Source organism: Lethenteron reissneri, chromosome 20 (assembly GCF_015708825.2).
Source record: "Lethenteron reissneri isolate LAM-NWPU_2019-01 chromosome 20, ASM1570882v1, whole genome shotgun sequence".
NCBI classification, from domain to species: domain Eukaryota; kingdom Metazoa; phylum Chordata; class Hyperoartia; order Petromyzontiformes; family Petromyzontidae; genus Lethenteron; species Lethenteron reissneri.
In genome coordinates this window covers 13,801,987-13,824,102 of record NC_083798.1, presented here as the reverse complement: position 1 = coordinate 13,824,102, position 22,116 = coordinate 13,801,987, and the positions used below count along the sequence as shown (strand labels likewise).

General features: G+C 45.2%; 1 protein-coding gene across 1 annotated transcript; it reads left to right on the top strand.

Moving 5' to 3' along the window:
* The first annotated feature begins 626 nt into the window (after positions 1 to 626).
* LOC133344809 (N-acetylneuraminate 9-O-acetyltransferase-like) lies at positions 627 to 21,932 on the top strand. Its single transcript, XM_061555018.1, has 19 exons — positions 627 to 955; positions 2,221 to 2,317; positions 3,051 to 3,168; positions 3,614 to 3,658; positions 4,131 to 4,193; positions 7,293 to 7,337; positions 7,834 to 7,969; positions 8,595 to 8,791; positions 9,665 to 9,904; positions 10,863 to 11,072; positions 11,562 to 11,651; positions 12,272 to 12,391; positions 13,060 to 13,216; positions 15,056 to 15,135; positions 16,001 to 16,102; positions 16,323 to 16,463; positions 17,388 to 17,465; positions 19,084 to 19,176; positions 19,604 to 21,932. The coding sequence occupies exons 1-19, from the start codon at positions 661 to 663 to the stop codon at positions 19,871 to 19,873; spliced, it is 2,577 nt and encodes an 858-aa protein (XP_061411002.1). The 5' UTR covers positions 627 to 660; the 3' UTR covers positions 19,874 to 21,932.
* The last annotated feature ends 184 nt before the right edge of the window (positions 21,933 to 22,116 follow it).

Below are 22,116 nucleotides of genomic sequence, written 5' to 3'. Positions count from 1 at the left end.
TATTTTATTTTTGTTTTACTTTAATTAATTGAAATTTTTTTACCTACGTGACTAAGAAAATACTTCACGTCACCTCAAAGTGCACATTGCCTGACACAAGCGCCACCTAGTGGCGAACGGCGGCGGCTGTTGTTGTTGGGTGGGTGTGTCTACGCGAGAGTGGGCGGGGCCCTACGCAGGAGTGGGCGGAGTCTGTGCAGGGATAGGCGGGGCGTGTGTGAGAGTGGGCGGGGCGTGTGTGAGAATGGGCGGGGCGTGTGTGAGAGTGGGCGGGGCGTGTGTGAGAGTGGGCGGGGCGTGTGTGAGAGTGGGCGGGGCGTGTGTGAGAGTGGGCGGGGGGTGTGTGAGAGTGGGCGGGGCGTGTGTGAGAGTGGGCGGGGCGTGTGTGAGAGTGGGCGGGGCGTGTGTGAGAGTGGGCGGGGCGTGTGTGAGAGTGGGCGGGGCGTGTGTGAGAGTGGGCGGGGCGTGTTTGAGAGTGGGCGGGGCGTGTTTGAGAGTGGGCGGGGCGTGTTTGAGAGTGGGCGGGGCGTGTTTGAGAGTGGGCCTGGTCACGGGGCTGATGGGCGTGGTCACGGGGCTGGTGGGCGTGGCTTCGTTCTTGGCGCGGTGGTAAACGAGGGCCACGTGTTCGCCTCGCCGGTGCAGCAAAGTCTCAAGCGCATGGAATGTAGCACACGGAGCTTCCGCGTTCGCAAATCAACGCCCTCCGCCACCTCCTCCTCCTGGCGTCACCCACGCCCGGCTGTCGCAACAGTCGCTTTACATGCCACCACCTCCATCATCATCATCAGCAGCCGCGGCCACGTTGACAGCGGCGGGAGGCGTCGAGGGCAGGCCATGGCAGCCACTTGGGCAGCCGGTGCCGTGTTGGGTATGGACCCCGCGAAGAAGGCAGCCGCCCTAGTCGTGGTGCTGCTGGTGTGCCTGCACGGAGCTCGGCGTGTGTCTCGCGGAGGTGGGTGAGCGAGCAGCCTGTCTCCCGGGCGCACAGACGACGCCGTACGCCGCTGTTGTGAATGAAGTTGTCATCCTGGGATCGATAGACTTGAGCCTCATCCCGCGGAGCAAGACGTCTTGCAGCCTCGCTGTGGCTTAGCGTGGAGCTCTCATCTATTGCCTTCATTTCTGCACATTTATTCAAATTTGGAATTCACAGTTCGTAACTTGCACGTTTGTATGAACGCAAATATCGCGTGCTCGTTTATTCCAGGTGTCCTCTTGTTAGAGATTTGTCTTAAGTGGGCTGTCAGTTTGTACTCGGTTGACACATTGAGTTCTGTTCACGTACACTGTACCCTACCACTGCTCTCCAGTAACCACACACATGTAAACACACGTGCTCTACTTGACATGTGCACCTCTACAGTACACTATACTCCATACTCTATATGGGGGGCACAGCCTTGTGAAGTATGGTTAAGGAACTTCCCTGGATCAAGGGAGAGCCCTTCACCCAGTAGTAGATTGATAAAGGTTCGTAAAAATGTATAACATTTAATATCACATTAATTATCATTAATTTGAGGTATACGTCCGAGACGGTCCCACCTAGTGCACATGCCGACATTATTGTTCTCATTATCTGACATGCAGATTATTTTCTATACCCCAAGGACAATGTTTTGTTGGTGAGTACGGTACTGTAAAACATAAATATGCCGAGCGTCTCTCACCTTTGCTGCCTGTTACCTTTGTAGGCACAAAGCCGTGTTGACGCAAAGGGTAAATCACAGGTTAACATTTGACAAAAAAACCATGTCAGCGTCTATTCATCATACCTGGTAATACCTGTTCTCTTCCTGGTCGAGTCCTCTGGCATGCTGCTTGGTTTTTTTCTTCCACTCCAGGGCATGCAGGGGCAGAAGGCGGTGAAGTCACTCCGAGTCGGGGCACGCTTTCTACGCACGGGCATTTAACAAGAGTACCCCCCTCCCCTCCGAACCCCCCTTGTCTGCGGTGATGTGCTTGCTGGGCGAATTTCTCCTGATCCTATTATCCGCAAAACCATTCCACGTATCTGCTGGTAAAACAAAACAAAAAAAGTTTGCGGATAATAGGAAGGACAGGAGTTTTGATGACGGGCGTTTGCTGCGGGACCATACAGCATCCACGGATAATAAGTCGTGGGGTTCCGGATAAAGAGGAGTTCCGGTGTGTTTGCCGAATTAATTTCTCAACTTTTCTTCTTCTTCCTGCTGCTGCTGCTTTACGAATGCCCAGGGAGCAGCAGCTGCGAGAGTCTGTTCAGCAGCGGACGTCACCTGAGCAACGGGATGTGGCAACCCGAGGGTTGCATGGTGCATCACTACACGCAGAGGTACACGGAGCAGCGTGTCCTTGTCACGCCGAGAAGTTGAGCCCGGACAGATCAATGTCGGTGTCGGTGCAATTTCCAAAATGTGTTTTGTGCATTTCGTTTCGTAAATAACTGTAACGTACGGTCCTTTGTCGATGCACGGCTGGAAGAAGGCATTCCCACATCATGTCGGTCATAGCGGGTTGCATGACCATACTTCACCATGCTGGTCAGTTGGTGGTGTTGGCCATAGCCAGGGATCAAACTCGGGTCTCCGCCTTCATAGCGCAATGCACTCAGCATTCGTCTTCCGATGTAATCAGTCAGCACACTAAATGGGTGTATTTGCAAAAAATTGTTAGGCTACATAAACAAATCCCAAAAATTGGCTGAAACGTTCACCGTTTAAATCCCTGAGACCGATAGATGTGTGTGTTTTCATGCCTGTGTCCACATTTGTGGGGAGCGGTAGTGTAGAAGTTAGTGCACTTCGCTGTGAATCCGGTGACCCGAATTATATACCTGCTCATGGCCAACACTAATGACGGATTATATGAACCGGTAATGGGCCTCCCCTGGGCTTGACTTGGCTTCATATGAGTACCTGGTGCGTCGAAGGCGACTTGAGCAGTGGTGCTGGCCACCCACCCGCACGTGTGCCGTCCTGCTCTTCGTGTGTGCTCGCTGACAGCGCTTGCTGTCTTTTATCTGCTGATCTGTCTTTGTTTTGTACACATCTGTACGTATGTGGCAGGGAGGTGAAGGAGTGTCTCGAGGAGAAGTATGTCGTTTTCATGGGCGACTCACGAATCCGCATGCTGTATCAAAGCTACCTCAAATTCCTGACGCCCACACCTCCAAACGGGGCCAAGGTACAGAGATGATAACCTGTGGCCTTGACGGCACCCACTTGGCTTCCCGTACTATTCAACGGTTTTATTATTCTAGTTTGTATATGATTCACAGACTGCCGTTGTCTTTGGCTCTCCATTTTTTTTATTGTAGTTCAGTGATCTAGGTCGTCCGTTCATCTACAATGATTGTCATCTGTAAGCTATCTGCAGAGTGATACGTTTGTATGATATGCGTGAAATAAAACATGCAGTTGAATGAATCACTGGTGCGGTCCTAAATATCTCAGGAAGTTTACAGTAGTTCTTACGTTTGTTTAAGCAACTTTTTGTTAAAATGTTTGTTGCATTCCTGTTTATTCGAAATTAGTACAGTGCGTAAACAATATGAATATATAGCATGGTAATCGATTGTAAGTTGCAATGAATGTGTATTTCTAAAAAAATGTTTTTTTGTTTATTGCAGTGGCAAGATATTCAATACCGTGAAAGTAACCCATTTATAAAAGTGGTGAGTTGAACATTGTTCTATTGAATCCTTTTCCTTGCAGAACAAAATGGTTTTTACGTTTTATTTAAAGAATGTTATGTACACGTGTTAATTTTTAAATCCTTTATATTAAGTTCGCTTGCTTGCTTGCTTACGATCGTGTAAATATTGCGGTCGTTTTTTAACCCACTTCCCGTGATCCAATCGAGCTGACATTTTCCACACAGACTCGTGCGTGACAATTAATGTTCGTGAAATTTTTTTTCTCCAAAATTTTACACTTTTTAGGCAAAAATATTATATTTAATTACCAATTGCTTAATGGTGGCATGCAATCATCTGACCCATAGGTGGCAGCCATCTCAAGCCAGAGGACGAGAGGACTCTAGCCGCCACGCATATAAAGGATTTATAGTGAAAAACTTTGTTTTTACGGGTTATACTTGTTACATGTTCACACACTGTAAAATATATTTTTTTCTGACTCCTCCAGGATTTTTTATGGGCTCCAGATGTCGGTGAATCCATGACAAAGCACTTTGCTTCTTGGAAGATGGCAAGTGGCACTTAACAACACATAACAACATCTTGTGAAAAAAATAGTTGACTCCAGCTATTAATGAATGGGGAGCACTTGTAGCTAAGATCCCTGTGTCAACATAAACCACTGTGTTTGTAGCGCTGCTGCAGAAACACCCTTACTATAATTTCAAACTTATTGGTTTGTAATAGATTAAATCATATTAATTTTTCAGACTTTTGTCAATCCACTGATGGAAGGCCTCCACATCTACTTTTTGGCCACCAGGGTTGTTTGACCTACTTGAACACGCTGGTTAATGCAGTCAGTGAAACAGGTGGGTGGTGGGGGACCATCTCCCAACACTAGTTCATATATCACTTGCCACTCATCCTCAATCTACTGCTTAGTGAAGTACTCCCCATGCCTATGGCAATAGTTGGGGGCTGTTAAAGCATACTTAACTATGAATGTCAGTTAAGGTTGTCGGGTGCCCAGGGTCTATTTAGATACCACTAATGTTTGCCGTAGCCGGGAATCAGACTCAGGGTCACCGGGTTCAAAACACGGTGGGCTAACCACTGCCCACCTCGGATTAGCACTATTCGCTACGTACAGTGCGAATTAAGTTCATCATGCAGCATCATAGTTTGACTTTTTTTTCCCACCTTGGCAAAATTACGTAGCTAACATTAACAGTGGCAGACAACAGTTTCTTTGACAGTAACAGGTTGGGATTGCTTTTCAGATCAGAGTAACCGCTTTAGGGGATGAATAATTCACGGCTGCCAATTTGTACTAACGTCACCATTATAACCTGAAAATATAGCATAATGGATGAATAAATTACATTTCGGCAGAGACTGCATGGACGGAAATAATGTTTGTAAGCTGCGTTGTTAATTTTGAGGTTGTGTTTTGGTTTTAAGGGTTGGGCGTTTTAAACGTTGTTTTTTTTCCGTATCGAGAAACGGCTGTGCTCATCAAACACTGGGATTTCTCCTCCGTTTACTCTGCAACTGAAGTCTTGCTCTTGTGAAGTTCCTCTTGCTCGTCCTTGTGGCCTGATTTTTTTAGCTTCATCGCTGTAAGGGAGTAATGATGCATCAGTTGATCGATTAAAAACAACTTTTTAGTGTGCGAGATGTGCAGCGATTGACGTGTGTAAGAAGCAATATTTTTAGATTTGTGTTATTTTTGGAAAATGTTTAATCTCGCGAGGAAATGATAAACATTAGGTTGGAACAATGAGGCAGTGGTGAGCGCCCTAGCTCACCACTGAGCTGCTAGGCTCTATTTCATGAGCATCTTGTGATGGTGGTTTATGAACCCAGAGACTTAAGTTTGAATCCAGGTTATAGCTAACATCAGTGGCGAGTCATATCTGGACCTGGGTACCACCGTCACCAACTTCACACTGACCAGAACTTCGACTAAAACATCCGGCGTGACCGAGAGACGAGGGGAGACCTTCATCCAGCAGTGGATTGATAAAATGGCTTTATGCTATTTTGCATTCTTGGCATTTAATACTTTTCCGTGATCCTCTCAAACAACTATAGGCTGATACACTTACCACGAGTGTAAATGTAATATTCATACTTCGCACAAGAAGGACTCACAAGTGACGTCTTCACATCTATCCCTCTATTTAAGGAACGAAACAGGAGGATTTGTCCTCAAATCTGGCTGTCGCCTGATGAAGCTAGTTGCAATTACTGGGCAAACGTCGTACTCAGATTGATAATGTTGTGGATTTGCTCCTCAACACACCGGTGTGCTGTACTAGTAACGAATTGGCATGTTCTGTTTGCGTGACAAACCTTACTAATTGGCTGTGTCGGGTGGTGGCGGGTTTAACGACACATTTATATTTTTACGCGATCTAACCCAAAAAAAACCTATATTATGGATGATATTGGTCGTGAAAACCTACGTGTTAAACTGATCAAATCCCGACTCCGAATCGAGACTGTTGATTGGATCACAAGTGGCGGTGGTGAATCGTGACGCCCCTGATCACCATGAGAAACCATGAAATATATTAAACGTTACAATCAGTGCATGACAGTCAGGTGCAATCTATATGAACACAGACCCACCCATTGTGCCTAAATTATACCAGAAACTGAATGCAAATATGATCCTCATAAATTCCATAGCTGTTGTAGCATTACGTAATTTCGTGGCCTACGAGACAAATGATGTACGGATACGCATGCAGTACAAAGAGTAACAACATGTCTAGGTGTGTGCCGTATTAAAACAAAAAATGATCACGCTTTTTGGCGACTAAAATTGTAACATGTTCGTTCGTCAATGACACTGCTCTAAATCTAAAAAAATATATAATAGGCAACACTTCAGGCAATGATCCTGCTTCATAGCAGAATGCAATTGGGAGAGAGGAGGAGCCATTGCCTGAAACAAACGTCACCTATTATGTTTTTTTGCTCAAGCATTGTTATTGTCGAATGTGAATTTTTGTTATTGGTGTTTATGGACTTAAAGTCATTGGAGTGTGACGAAAAAAAGTTGTATTTTTTCATGAATAATTGGAGTTGGAAATTTCGTCACTTCTAAAACGCAAACGTACCAGCATTGCAGCTTCCATGCGAAATGATCTGCACAAAACATTCCGGTATTTCAGGTTGAGCTTAGCGCTTACGTGGACGACTTAAATACATAAACGTTGTTTAAGTACCTTAGGGGTATTGGCTTTTTAACTCTAACCATATGTGGGATGGTTTTGGTGAACCTGGAAAAATAATCGCATTCAGCTGATCGTATTCATCTTCGTACTCAGAAATGGTCTGTCCACTGTCTACCTGGTTCCGTGTCCTTGTTAGCTCTCACCTTTACACGAGCTGACTGCATCCCTCCATCTGCGGTTCCCTCCTTTGGCTGCCGCTCCGTTTCATTATTGAAAGCCATGTGCAGTATCTACCCCCTGGAATTTAATTAATTATAATGCATTTGCAGAAGGGTATAATAGTGACCGTTGTCTTTTCACTGCTAGAATGTGCCATGCTTATGATGCCAGTTATGAACAATATCAAGCAATTATAAACGACAGTTTGTAAAAAAAATTCTCGCAAATTATCTACGTTTTCTTACTCCTTGTTGTGCTCACAGCCGAATGAGATTACGCCCGATGTCATCGTTATGGGTGCTGCCACGGTAAGCGTTAATGTCTTGCACGAATTTGAATGTGTGATGTACTGGAAAAAAGTAATGGATCTAAATAGACACATGGGGTTTAACATTGCAGCATATATAGGGTTAATTGCAAGATTTTTTTGGTACCAAAATTGTCCGGGCATTGCACTGGATGAAACTAAACCATTTTAAACCCAGAAGTCACGTAGCTATCAATCGTGCAGGCGGTGAGACTGCAACAGATCCACAGGCCAAGAGCTCCCAGGTTCCACACTAGGAAATGGGTTGGGTGGGACATTGGCCAAGGGCGGTGGCCCCATTTGATTCCTTGCACCAGGGCCCATACCAGCCACGCTCGGCCACTGCAAGCCGTCCAATTGATAACTGAATTTTGAGCATCCCCTAGTTATTTTGTATGGAGCACTGCAATGAAGTCAAACTTTTTATGGATACGCAAGATGGATCTCCAAAACAAGTGTTGTATTTTCACTTGTGTTTCTTTGTGCCTCTACAACAGTGGGCCATTAAGCTGACGGGGGATAAGGAGGAGGGCTTGGTGCTGTATCAACGGGAGCTGAGGAAGCTGAAATCGCACATGATCAACGTCACCCGAGCGTCGCACAAGCACAGGGATGTCATCTGGGTCCTGCAGGGTTGGTACAAATTGGGTTTTATGGGTGTGTGTGTGCTTGCTGAGCTATTTTATCATAAAGGAATGCATTCAAAAAGGTACACCGTAGGATTGTTTGACTATAGTTCACCTCACTGGTGAGGGCATGCAGTTTCTTGAAGGCAGCACGCTTGACACTTTATAGGCAACCCTTTGTTTACAAGTGGATTCACAATGGGCTGTAAGGTAGGTAGTAAATCCAGGACTGCCCAGAGGTTCCTACTGGCCCAGGGCTAGAGACCCGGGGAAAAATTCCACATGGGGTCTTGTTTTTTACGTGCGACAAAAAATAGGTATGACATGGGGCCCTCGTGTGTGAGGCCTGGGGAAAATTGGCCAATTTACTCCCCCCCCCCCCACCTCTTGGCATCCCTAGATTAACCTTAAGGGTGATACAAACAATTGGGTCAGAGGAGAGGGTGAATATTGTTATTTGTGGAATGTTTTCTTCATTTCACTCTTTGACGTCTACTTTGCAGCAGATGGTGCATTTAGGTAATTAGCCACAATTTCGGGGCAGCGTTCAGAATAAAATAGCTGACTCGGGGAAACGCCAAGTCAAGGGTTTAACTGCTGCTTCCTCTGTCCTGCTTTTCTTGCCTGCAAAGACCCGGTCGATGAGGCCAAGCTGCACTCGAGTAGGAAGCTCATCACCAATCGTGCCGTGGAGAAATACAACGACGTGACCATGAGTGTGCTTGAGGGCAGCCCCGTGCGGATCATGAAGGCCTCCAGGCAGGTGGCGCAGCACTACTTGCACCTCTCGGATGATGGGCTGCACATTCCTGACGCTGCACGCAGCATTGTGAGTAACCACCCTTCGATGCGTCATTGTCATATCAAGTGTATTATCACTACTTGGTATCAGCTTGTTCTACACCTAAAGGTAAAGGTGCAGCCCTACAATTTCTTGCTCATGCCAACTGCTGGAATTAAGCTTTTCAATAAATAGAGCTTTGGAGGGCACCTATAATGCATATTTGGCCTACTCTTCCATCTTGGAAGAGGTGGAAGTACTGAAACTTTACCCTATCACACATGACATGCAAATAGACTAACTTTTGCTACAGACAGTAGCTTTCTTTTCAAACTTAGTAAAATTCAGTAAAATTGCATATGATGAGTGATCTGAAAGCCTTGCTAGGCTTTGCCCTCCACCACTTGATCAATTTTACTTTGGGTGAAGTTTGCCACTTTGTCAGCCAGGCAGCACTACTGCTCATTGCGATTCATCATCATCATCGTCGTCGTCAGCCATGATCATAGTACTGCTGGATGAAGGCCTTCTCAAACCATCGCCATCCCTTACAATCCTGCGATGTAACAATTCACCAGGCACCTGCTCACGAGCTCATTTCACCGCTCTGTCCCTCCAGTGCACGTCATCCCAGTTGTGTTCCCTCCTTTGGCTGCTACTCTATGTTTCGTCTTGACTACCAGCCATCATCTTTTCTAGTGTACATGCCCCTTCCAAGCACACTTACACTTATTGCTTTTATTGTGAAAATCATTGGTCAGGCTTTATTTAGTTATTTATATACCTAGGTTGTAGACAGCTCGTCATTCATAGCAAATCACAACCTTGGTTCCTTCTGGTCAAAACCAGCCTTTGAGTCTGTAAAAAAACCAAAAAGGACTCACACGGGCCAACCTTGCTGCCGTTGTTGACCGCCGAAAGGTGTCGTCGCTCATCCTCAACTCGCACTGCAACCGCGACGTGCGCCCGCTCGACGGCTCGTGCTGCTCCATTCAGCGCGACCCCACGCTCATCCAGGCCATCACTGCCCTCTGTTTCCTGGGCTTCGCGGTCGCCTGGGCGGCCACGTGCGTACGCCGAGCCTCTACGCCTCCACCGCCACCTCCGCAGGAAGACGTGGAGACTGCTTTGGTCGCCGATACTCCGCCCGTCATAGAGAAGGTACCCGGCCCTGGACTCGTTTGTTTGGTGGATGTGTTTCGGTGATGCTAGTGTGGGTCATATAAATGATTTGAAAGTGGGTTTCCCACCTTTGGGGCCACATGCAGGAGGATGGCCACTGTAGTAATGCTGAAAAACCCACTCCTTGATGCTCACCTCTAAAGTTACTAAATGTTCTCATTTGGGCGGGATTGTCTTGGTTTCAAGAAGATTTTACCTGTGTACTGAAACATTTGCGACAATCGGCACTTTTGTTTGCGATTAAACTTTGTTTGGCATATTGCCCAGCTCGTGATATAAGCAAAGGGCGGAACTGCTTGAGAAGTCGGCAAGGTTGACAGAGGAGTAGGTGGGGTCTTGCCGTAGGAGGCAGGGTAAATGTCAGGAAAAGAATAGCTGTTTACTGTGTGGGTGGCTGTGAGTGGGGGTGGTTGAAGGAGGGGCCGCCATCTTATTGTGAATCTTGATTGAGGCTCCCATAATAAACGTGGTGCTTTACTAAATCTCCAACAACTTGTGATAAATAAAGGTCATTCTTAATTATATGAATTCGTTAACTGCGCATGGTTTATGCATGCCAGCAATCCAGCGCTTTTGAGGCAAGGGTTAGTTGATCATGCAGATTTATACAACTCCCAAACCTGCTGGGTTTTCGGGGTCACCAGGAAAGGGTAGTTAAACGAATGAATTTGAACTCTTTTTTTGCAAACTCTAGCTTCCTCACAAATGTAAGTGTCTTTTCAATGGAATTGGATAAGCATGTTAATACAGAAATAGAGCGATGAAACTCGGTAAAGATTCGTCACAAAAATATATTGTGACCTGTAATTGCATCATGGCAGTTTATTTGGATGTATTTAGTCGGACGTATATCTTTGCCATTATAACTGCTTTGGTACACACATCTCTAATTGTCAAATTTATTTGTCCCCACCTCAATGTCGTCTTGCTGTCACAGCTGGAAGCCAGCCATCCTGTCAAAAGAGGGGCGGCCGAGGAAGTACTGGCCTCACTCACTAAGCTGGGCTTCATCATGGCCTACTTCTACCTCTGTGACCGCGCCAACTGGTTCTACAAAGAGCACAAGGACTACCACCACTCACTCTTCTTTGTGCCGCTTGCTGTGATCATGGTCCTCGGCTGGTACTTCAGCAAGGAAACTAAAGATGTAAATAACGTCCTCCTTGCAATGCAATATCATCTACTTACAATGCAATATGGAATTACTTAGCTTGTCAATGCAACTGCATCAAAATCATTGGGCGAATTTATTCCATATAGCGGGACAGGCATTCATAGGCAGAGGGAAAAAGGGGGGAAGATCTTTATCCTGGACTTAAACAGGGGAAGGGAGTTCAAGACAATGGGAGCAGCAGCAGAAAATGAGAGACCTGCTATTGGGCCTTGTTTGCTGGACTGGAGTGTGCGTGGAGGGCAGTATAGTGGAATGACAGGGGAGAGATAGGTAGACGTGAATCCATGGAAGATTGTGAAGACGGTGAGTATGATCTTGAAATTGATCTGAGATTGGATTGCGGAGCCAGCAGAGTGATTGGAGGACTGGGGTGTGATGTCTTGTTATTGACGTATATACTTGTTTTCAATTTGACACTTATTGCGTAATGCCGTGTGCCCTTGCTTTGCTTGCACCCTGCAGACAGTGTTGTTAAACCGCGACCAGACAGAGGAGTGGAAGGGCTGGATGCAGCTCATCATCCTCATTTACCACTTTTCGGGCGCCAGCTCGGTGAGAAGACTGAGCCACACTGACGCATGCTGGGTGAAGGGCAGCGTGCACTACAGCTCAATGCCGCTCGCCACCGCCGATTATTATTGCAGTAGAATGTGTAGACAAAACAGACATTTTAATCTGTGAAAATAGTAAAACAGCTAATTGTGGGAAAAACCCAACGTTAAACAGTGAATCACGCGTAAAGCATTTTACTCATAAACCAAGTTTATAATATTTGTAATGTTTCACATAGAAAACATTAATATAACAGACAGTAGATGCAACTGATGTGTCTTTGCATTTGTATGCTTATGTGTTTGTTGTGAAAAACATTGAAAGATCATTGAGGAACGTCTAACTTAAGAGAGAAAAGAAAAATCTGCTAACGTAACTTAAGACTGTATTGCTCTATAAAACGGACTCGTACTGCCGCGAAAGGGGTCGTGCTGTATGGCTCTCAGATGTGTTCTTGGGTCCTCCTGCCTGTTGTTCAGCACGGTGTCTGACGTTTCCCCTTCCACGTGCTGGGTGCCTGAACAATTCATTTCCTCAACTGGAATCATGTTTTCTGGACATTTGAATGAACAGAGTTTGTCGCGACTGTGTGGTGCAATGAGCACTCTCTGTCGCTCTAGTTCCTGCCCGTATACCTGCACGTGCGGCTGCTCGTCGCTGCCTACCTCTTCCAGACGGGCTATGGACACTTCTCTTTCTTTTGGGCCAAGGGAGACTTTGGCCTCTTCCGCGTCTGTCAGGTATGGTTTCAGGCCTCAAGCCACAATGCCTTCACTCGTCATTAGAGCGCGCAGCACAATGTTGCATATCCAGCGGTCACATGTCCGCCCGAACCAAATAACCCCCCCATAGCCAGTACGATATTTGTGCTTGGTGTAACTTTCATTGTCCATATATATTGGCAAATTTGACCATTGCATATACAATAACATGTTGTGAATATCGCACTTCTAAAGCACAGTAAAGTATTTGTTCACGTTCAATGCAGCTTCTGCTTTATCTTTGTCCATAATCTGTGATGCAATCCTTCCACAAGTCGTTCCTTAGCATGTGGCGATGCACTGCTTTCCACAATGGTTTTAAATGGAATAAAATCCTCATCTCTTGACATGACTCCATTAGCACAGCTAGAATATAATTGGGGAAAAATATAATTGGGAATTGCACGAAGAGAAATACACACATCTTTACATAAATAGTTTGTCTGTAGCTGGAGGAAGTATGATTTGAAAATCTGTTCTATCTTGAACAATTTGTTGTAACCTTCTGACTTGCCTCTACTGGACATTTGTGAAAAAGAGCTTCATAGCTCATTGGACTCCTCCAGTCTAAATAAAGATTCTGATCTTCTTAATTAAGATTCTGATATTGTGAAGATTATGATCTTCTGAGTTTGCTGCTGCTGCAGGTGATGTTCCGGATGAACTTTCTGACGGTGCTGCTGTGCCTGGTCATGGACCATCACTACCAGTTCTACTACTTCGTTCCACTCGTCTCGTTCTGGTTCCTGGTGATGTATGGAACACTCGCTGTGCCTCCCAGGATTACCGCCAAGGATGGTGAAAGTAAGACCCGCTCACTGGGGTGTGTACATGTGGTAACATGTATTTGTGCAGGAAGATGAGGAGACCTTGATTAAACTAAACTTAAACTAAACTGTTTAACACCTAGGATTTCGAAACCAATATCCATAATAGAGATTTTTTGGGTTGGATCACGTAAATATAAATGTGTCGTTAAACCCGCCACCACAGCCAGTTTGTAAAGTTTCTCATGCAAGAAAAAAATGCCAATGAGTTACTAGTTCAGCATACCGGTGTGTTGGAGAGTAAACCACAACATTTACAGTTCTATTTTATTCACCAGGTAAGGCCCACTGAGCTATTATAGCTCTTTTTAAATCCTTTATATTAAGTTCGCTTGCTTGCTTGCTTAGGACCGTGCAAATCTTTCGGTCGTTTTTTAACCCACTTCCCGTGATCCAATCGAGCTGACATTTTCCACACAGACTCGTTGTGCGTGACAATTAATGTTCGTGAAATTTTTTTTCCCAAATTTTACACTTTTTAGGACAAAAATATTATATTTAATTACCAATTGCTTAATGGTGCCATGCAATCATCTGACCCATAGGTGGCAGCCATCTCAAGCCAGAGGACGAGAGGACTCTAGCCGCCACGCATATAAAGGATTTATAGTGAAAAACTTTGTTTTTACGGGTTATACTTGTTAACAAGTGACCTGGCCACAACTGATAGGTCAACGAAGCAGCTTATCACGTGCAAATTGATGGCAGCCAAATACTCTAAACACGTTTCTAAATGTGGAGGGAAAAACCAGAGTACTAAGAAAAAAATGCACACGTCCACGGGGAGAACATGCAAACTCCAAATATACAGGCGGGATCAAACCCACAACTTCCTGCATACCAGGCAAGCTAGTTAACTTCTCGTCACTATAGCGAGATGTTACCTACCTTGCCTGGTATGCAAGAAGATGCTTCATCTTCACCATGATGCTAATGGTGAAGATGAAATCCTCTTGGCTCGTAACTGGGAGCTTATTCAGGAACTGAAGAAGGAACCGAGTTCTGAGTTTTATAAAGAAGCTCCAAGTATGTGGAGCCAAACGTCAGATATTGTGCTGAACAACACGAATCACAACTCAAATCCACATCGGAGAGCAATGCAGGCATACCTCTTATAGTGCTCAGGATGCGTTCTTGGTAAACAGAGCGCTATACGAAATAGCGCTATAGGAGGTAATTATAACATGGTTCGAATGGAGATGCGTTACCAAAAGCGCTATTTTTTACCTATTCGCAATATATATGAGGGCTTCATTGGGGTATCGGTAATAGCCTTAATAATAATACTTTACACATGATAAATGTATCAAGCGATTTTTATGAAAATAATAACTTTTAATGAGAATGACATAAAAATACAATAAGTTCTGTACTCGCCAGTGCATTCGGTCGGAGCTTGTGCAAGATTAACCACCGTCTGCATTAAACACACATTCTGTGGAAAGCTGTACTAGCCAGTGGGATTACTTTATCCGTGGATCGCCAATGATTCAACGCAGTGATCAGCCCTCGATGAATCGATACTCTTACTTGGCCATCGGATCGACTATGAGCAGAATCAATTCAATAGACACTTCGATTTAGGTTCCACAAGACCATATATGGGCAATGCCACGCCCCATGGGCAACGTCACTCCTACTTTATTCCATATATGAATTACAATGAAAGAGCATTATCAGAGGCAGCGCTGTAAGAAGTATGCCTATACAGCACGGCCGCGAAATCCTACGCAGTACAGGGGCTTGATGTTGGATTTTTCTGAGGTCGAGTGCTTTTCTGATGGTAATCCACTGTCCACTGTCGGTGTGCCTGCAGGTAGCGTGTACTGGAAATTGCTGATGGTGCTCAAGTTGCTGATGCTGTGTACCTGCATAGTGTTGCTTGCCCTTTCCCAGGTACGGTGGTAGTACAATAGCTGGTTTGGACCAAGCTCTATATAAAATGTTGTGACCGGTGCATCATCATCTCGTGTTCTGCACGGTCTCTCGTTTAACTCTGTATATACTGCTCTCAGCACGTTGTTCACCATGATGCCCTAACATGACGCTCCATGTGCTGGGAGTTTTGGTGGGAACTATATTCCCGCCACGTGGAGAGAAACGTCAGATATCGTGCCGAACAACTCACGGTCCGACCCAATAACACATCAGAGTGCTATCCAGCGCAACCGCTAAAATCTATGCATACTCATGAATATTCTTGGGTTTTTTCGGTAAAGTCACGTAGGTAAAAAATGTAATTAATAAAAGTAAAATAAAAATAAGATAAAAATCACGACGTTTCGGAGGCAACACAAGCCTCCGTCTTCAGGTGGAACCGACACAGCACGCTCGCTGTATCAAGTAAATGAGAAATTCCAAGAGAACCGACCCCGTATATATACTGGTTAAGGGGGGAGGAGCCAGGGCAGGCCCCTGGATAGGAGTTTTTTATTATTATGGTAAGGTTGGTGCGGCTGAAGCTACGGCTAGTCTACATAACAAAGGACTGAGCCTTTGTTATGTAGACTGGCTGAGAGGGGGGGTGCCAGAGTTGTTAAAGTGCGGCTGCTGCTAATGGGACCGAGCCCCTGCCATGTAGATGGTTAAAGCAAAAAAGCAGGTCAGGAAGAAACAGCCTCCTGCTATGTTGCTTGGTGGGTAAAACTTATAGCAGGAAACCAGCATGTGAAAAAGAAGCTAAACATGATTCGCGTATGAAATTAAATTTGCCCAATGATGTTTCTCGTTTTGTGCGACTTCCCCCCCCTTCATCACGCAGGAGGTGTTTGAGGGCCTGTTTGTGGTGTGGCCGGTGTCGGAGCTGTTCATGCTGCAGGGCAGTCTGCACGAGTGGTGGTTCCGCTGCCAGCTTGACCGATTTGTAAGCGACGCGCCGGGACGGCCGCCATGGTTTCCGTTTCGTTGGCATCTCCGCACCAGCTTTAATGTCTCGATGTCCGTGATTGACGACGCGAACCGATGCTTCCGATGCTTCTGATGAAGCGCGTCGTTAGGTTGAGAGTGTTGCTGGGGCACGCAGGAAGGTGGCGGGGGGGGGGGGGGGAAGCCAGCCCCCTTGTAACCCGCTCCATGGTCCCCAGGCGGTGCTCTTCGGAATGCTGTTTGCGTTTGCGTACCTGATGATGAAGCGACGCGGCTGGATCAACGAGGCCAACCTCGAGTCGCTCTTCCCCCGGTGGCTGTCGACCGTGCTGCTCTTCTTCTGTATCTCCACCATCGTGGTAAATAGCGTGGCACTGCCGCACTCATTCGCCGGACCCTTGCGGTGAGAGTACAGTAAAATTGTGGCGAGCGGAAAAATTTGAGTTAAATTAGATGTCCGAAGAAGAGCAGTGCACAGTAATGTGTGTGATGGGATGTGATCCTCATTATTTCTCCTGATGTGTTTTATTGGGTTTCACCACGTGTTGTTCGGCATTAATGTCCAAAGTTTTGCCCCACGTGCTAGGAGCTTCTTCAGGACCTCAGAGGTTCTCACCCACGTAGAGTACGACCCGGACACGCTGGAGAGATATCAACCACTACCGTTGTTTGATGATGCTCTTTTGGCAGTGGTGTACAAGCACAACGAACAAAAACCCAATACATTCCTCAGCTTAATAAAAAAATTTGCCATGAAGAAGAGCAACTGTCCGATATGTCGCCCGTTATATATATTTTATTTTACGGCAATGTTATTGACGAATGTGCAGTTTTATACGGTACTCATAACCAGTTGAAATTACTAAAATAATTATTCATCTTAAAAACTTGTCATTGTAAACCTTTACCTAATTTTTGATTGCTATTCTACTTCCAACTGCCACTATTGCATTGGCCATGAATGCAGTCACGTGCAAACGCATCTTTCGTACTAGACATGCCTCGTACTTTTTAGGAGATTACTCAGCTCTGGCCTGTACCTGCTCCAAAAGATTTAATTCGAGAAATGTATTCTTTACCCACTGTGTTTTCTTCCCCTCCGGTGATTGCCCGGTGTGTGTTTGTATCATGGCTCGTGTGCATTTTCTTAAAGCTTCAAAGAATAACATTTTTTGCGACGATGGTAGATTTATTCCCGTTCATTATGCATCTCCGTTATTATAGCCTCAAACCCCTTATAATTCTTGGCGATTGACATTTTATTCCACGTTGTGGCCACACAGGGCTACACGGTCTGGTCGTCGCGATGCAGCAGCAAGGCTGAGTGCAACCAGATTCATCCCTACACTTCTCTGGTGCATGTACGTCACCAGCAATGCACCCACCCCCAACACCAACCACTCCCCACATGCCTCCACACCAGTCACCGATACGATCCTCGATCTGCCACTGGATTAACAACTTACCCACATAACAAGTGGAGCATGCGTAAAAGATGGTTGAGCAGTGGCTTGCCAGCATTGCTTGTGCGGAAAATTTTCATATCCTGCAGCAGATGGCAGTATAGTGACAGCTGCGATGTTACTCTTAATGCACATGCACACAGTTTTGTATCAGTCTTGGTCAAATAAAATGTCTCTTGTCAATGTGCAGCCACCGTGGCATATTCACCTGCAACCACTGGGTCCTGCTTACACTGCAAAAAAAAAAAATGTGTCTAAGTATGTGTGACCAATGAAATAATATGCCGCATGTATAACAGGGTAGGCAGCAGTGCGTTGAATCTTGCATTGCGTCGGCACATTTTTTACAGCAATGAATAACTTGCTGAATGAAAATAGTCGCGTAACCTCTTGCTTTGTAAGTTGACTAGTTGAGCCAGTCACGTTCAGAAAATTAGACCTCATTATTAAATCCTTTATATTAAGTTCGCTTGCTTGCTTGCGTGCTTGCTTGCGTGCTTGCTTGCTTGCTTACGACCGTGCAAATCTTTCGGTCGTTTTTTAACCCACTTCCCGTGATCCAATCGAGCTGACATTTTCCACACAGACTCGTTGTGCGTGACAATGAATTTTCGTGAAAAAAAATTCCCAAAATTTTACACTTTTTAGGCAAAAAATTTTATTTTACATATATTCAAATAGAACTCATTCATCACTTTGGCTGAACGTCACAGTATAAGAGCCCAGAGCGTAACCCCTCCACAGGCCGTGGCGGAGTAGCGCAGTTGGTAGCGCCCTCGCTTCCCATGCCAAAGGTCGCGGGATCGATCCCCGCGTCCTCCACAGGCGAATATATTTTTAAATCCTTTATATTAAGTTCGCTGCCACGCATATAAAGGATTTATAGTGAAAAACTTTGTTTTTACGGGTTATACGTATCCTCTGTTCGAACCATCAGTGAGGCAATTTCCCAAAAGTGCATGAATATTTTATCTGAGCAATTTACATCCACAGTCGATGTCTGTTGTGATTAATGTTGTTGGTCATTCGATCATCATATGTGGAATTATGTATCGCCACCATGAATTGTTAAAGTAAATTCCAGTAAATGTTCTAAATGTTTAGTAACTTTTCAAGTGATATGCGCAAACGTTTAAACCACATTATGGTAGCCTTTATAAGGCCCCAGCATGGTATACGAACAAAGACGCACACGGGGCTGGCGTTATATTTAATTGTTAGACATTTCGATATGTGGGGCAAACTAATTATTATAATAATCAGTGTTTTTACATTTTTCCATGCGATTATCAATAATGCAAAAATAATCATATTAATTAAACACCCTCGTCTTGCAATTAGTTCATGTTCAGGTGGCTAAGTGAATTATTATATCGCAGGATCGTGAGAGGCAGTGGCGGCGGCTTGGTGTGGCGGCCTTCATCCAGCAGTGGATTGACCACGGCCGACGATGCTGAATTGTGATGTATATTTGCCATTGTCGCGTGTCCCCCGCCCCCTCCCCGCCGCCATGCAGATCCTCGCATTCGTGTTCGTGCGGAACATCCCTGGCTACGCCCGCTCCATGTACAGCACCTTCTTCGCGTGGTTCGGGAAATTTTCTTTAGAGGTGGGAAGGACGCACCTCCACAATACACCTTAATTGGCACTGCTGGTCCGGAAAAAGAACACAACACTGACTCGTTGTCTTCACTGCACAGTTCATTAAACAAACCTTAACAGCAGCATTCAGTTTGAAATGCCTGTGCTGTACTTCCTTTACAAGGTGATCCCATAAGAGCTCACGGTACAGCTGTGCAGATGTAATTTTTTAATGTTCCTTAATTGTCAGCAGTTTGGTTTAATATTTTGCCACTCTTTGCCTAAACCCATTACTTACAAAATTATATGATACAATTTTTCTGTCGATGCAAGTCCCCTAATGCTCATGTGTTTATGATTCCTTCTTTCCTCTGTCCCACAAACCCCCCCCCCCCCCCGCTCTATTGCCTTACCTCAATCTGTACGTCACCATCCCCCTGCAACGCTACTCTCAGCTCTTCATCTGCCAGTACCACGTGTGGCTGGCGGCGGACACGCGCGGCATCCTCGTGCTGGTGCCAGGCGGCTGGGTCCTTCCCAATGCCATCGTCACCACGTTCATCTTCGTGTGCGTGGCGCACGAGGTGTCGGCCATCACAGGCGTGCTGGCCCAGCACCTGGTGCCCAAGGAGTGGCCGGCGCTCCGCCTGCACATGCTGCTGCTGGCCATCTCCCTGGGACTCCTGCTGCTGCTCCAGTGGTTGCAGAACCGAGTGTGGACGTGAATACCTTTTCCAACCAACCAACGCTCGCTCCCAATCCCCTCGACTCTTTAACCCTCACCCTGGGCCTCACCACCTCGAACGCTTTGCTCCCGCAACACCTTAAACTTTTAATTTGTTCGAGGCCCAGTCGCCTGTCGGCTCATTGGCTGAAAGCGTTCACCCACGCTGCTGCGTGTGTCAGCTCTGGGGTGGGGGGGTGGGGGCGTGACATCGACAGGGAGTGCTGTTGGCCCCAAACACGATATCACTCCATGTGGACTGCAGCCTATCTCAGTGGGCCATGTGATTCCTTAAACTTAAAACGTTCGGCTGTAATGTGCCACATTTATACTTTTTTTTTTCGGAGCAGAGACACGACACACGACTGTGACCTCATACGTTTAAACTTTAAACGTGAACACCTGTAGCACTTGAGAGGTTCATATTGCTGCTCGGTCTTATGAATAGGTGCATAGGGAGGCACTCTCCACAGGTGTGGTTTATATCTTTTAAATTCTGTTCTAGGTGGGGCTTGACCTAAAAATATGCCCATTGTGGTATAGTTAATTCCACTAAAAGATCTCCAACCTGTGTTTTTCATGTACTGCTAAAGTTAGGAGTAAAATCCCTATTGGAGCGCTTTTGTGCTATTCGACGTACTTTTGTCAATGGCCACGACACTGAAATGTGCAGCACCAATTGCCTGGTCTCATAAATGATCAGCAACTTTGTTCACCCATGCAACTTTTGCATTTCAGGCAATCGTGAGAAAAAAAATCCCACTGCCAATGCAAGGGTATCTCACCAGAGGCTTTCAGGATAATGTTCTCCTTTGATCTGTTTTGGGTAGTGTCGTGGATTTCAAACAAGACACTCAATGGTGTCAAAAGCACGCAGCTGTTGTGCATATGCAACAACAAAAAACCGTCAGCATCTCCCGAAGAAGTGCATTGTTGGTCTCCTTGTCTTAGATCACCACCAAAATACACTCGAACAAATTTGACCGAATTACAGGAGGATTGATGCAGTGATAACTGTGGACCGGTTTCACCACAATTAGGACTCATCAGCAAATTACATTTGCCAATGCTCCGCGCTGCAGATTTTTTTTTTTAAATGTTTGTATCCTGTTTGAAATGTATGGTTTTCCAGCGTGCACTATTATTCTGTTATGAAGGGGTTTTCTCGCCAATTACAGATTTTATGTAATTGGTGTGGCATGTTGATACAAACAGGTCGGCATTACGTATTTCTTTTTTAATTATCCATTTGGTTTACAGGGATATCCACTGAATGTTTTAATGAAGACTGTAAAAGCACTGAACAGTGAATAACATCTTATATTGTCACTTTGCTGATGCCAAATGGAACTGTCATCTCAAGCTGCTGCTGCACAGCTCTGAGATTTTGACAGCATTTGGCAGCCTCTGAGATGCGGACTTCATCCCCCTAAGCTTTTCCTGCCGATATAGATTCTCCAGAGCAACATGATATGAAAAGACGTTCTCTGACAATTATTGTCCATCCTACATATGAAACTGGTCATTCAAATAATATGAACTGTATTCGAATAATATGAATTTATGAGGAGTTAAACCAATGAAGAGAAAGGTTCATCATTGAGTCCCAGGTACAGGGAACTGTTTTAATCTTCTTGCAATGGTAAAATAATTTTATGTATAGAGATGAATTCATACTGTGGGAGAAAAACTCCCAAACAGAACCAGTCTCGTAGAGAAGACTGTTACATTGCTGGTGAATGGTGAAATGATGGGATGGTTGGGTGTTTGGTGTGTGTTGGGTAATCAAGAGTGGTTTGTGCAATCTGAGGAAGAAATGTAATGGGTGCCAGGTCTGGTGATGCGAGAGAAAGACCTGGCTCTGGGTGAACGTGGGGAAAACGGGAACCGTTTATCCTTGGTGGATTTTTTAAGTTTACTATACATTACATGTTTGTCTCTACTGTAATAGACTTGGGATTTTGGTGTGAAATGCTATTTTGTAATTGTCAATTTTGTTGAAAAAATTGATGTATTAATGCATTACAAGACTTCATAAATATAAATTATTTGGATGGTTATTAGGCACATGCATTGCTTGCTTTCTTCTGCACTGTCGATATGATTTGGCAGTGGTCACAACATTTACACAACTGCATAGTAACACTGCAATTTAATAATTGTTTGCCTTTTTTTATTTACACAAAACGATGCCATTGGCATCAAGTTTCAGACGTCTCTAAAACAGTCACACTGCACTTTATG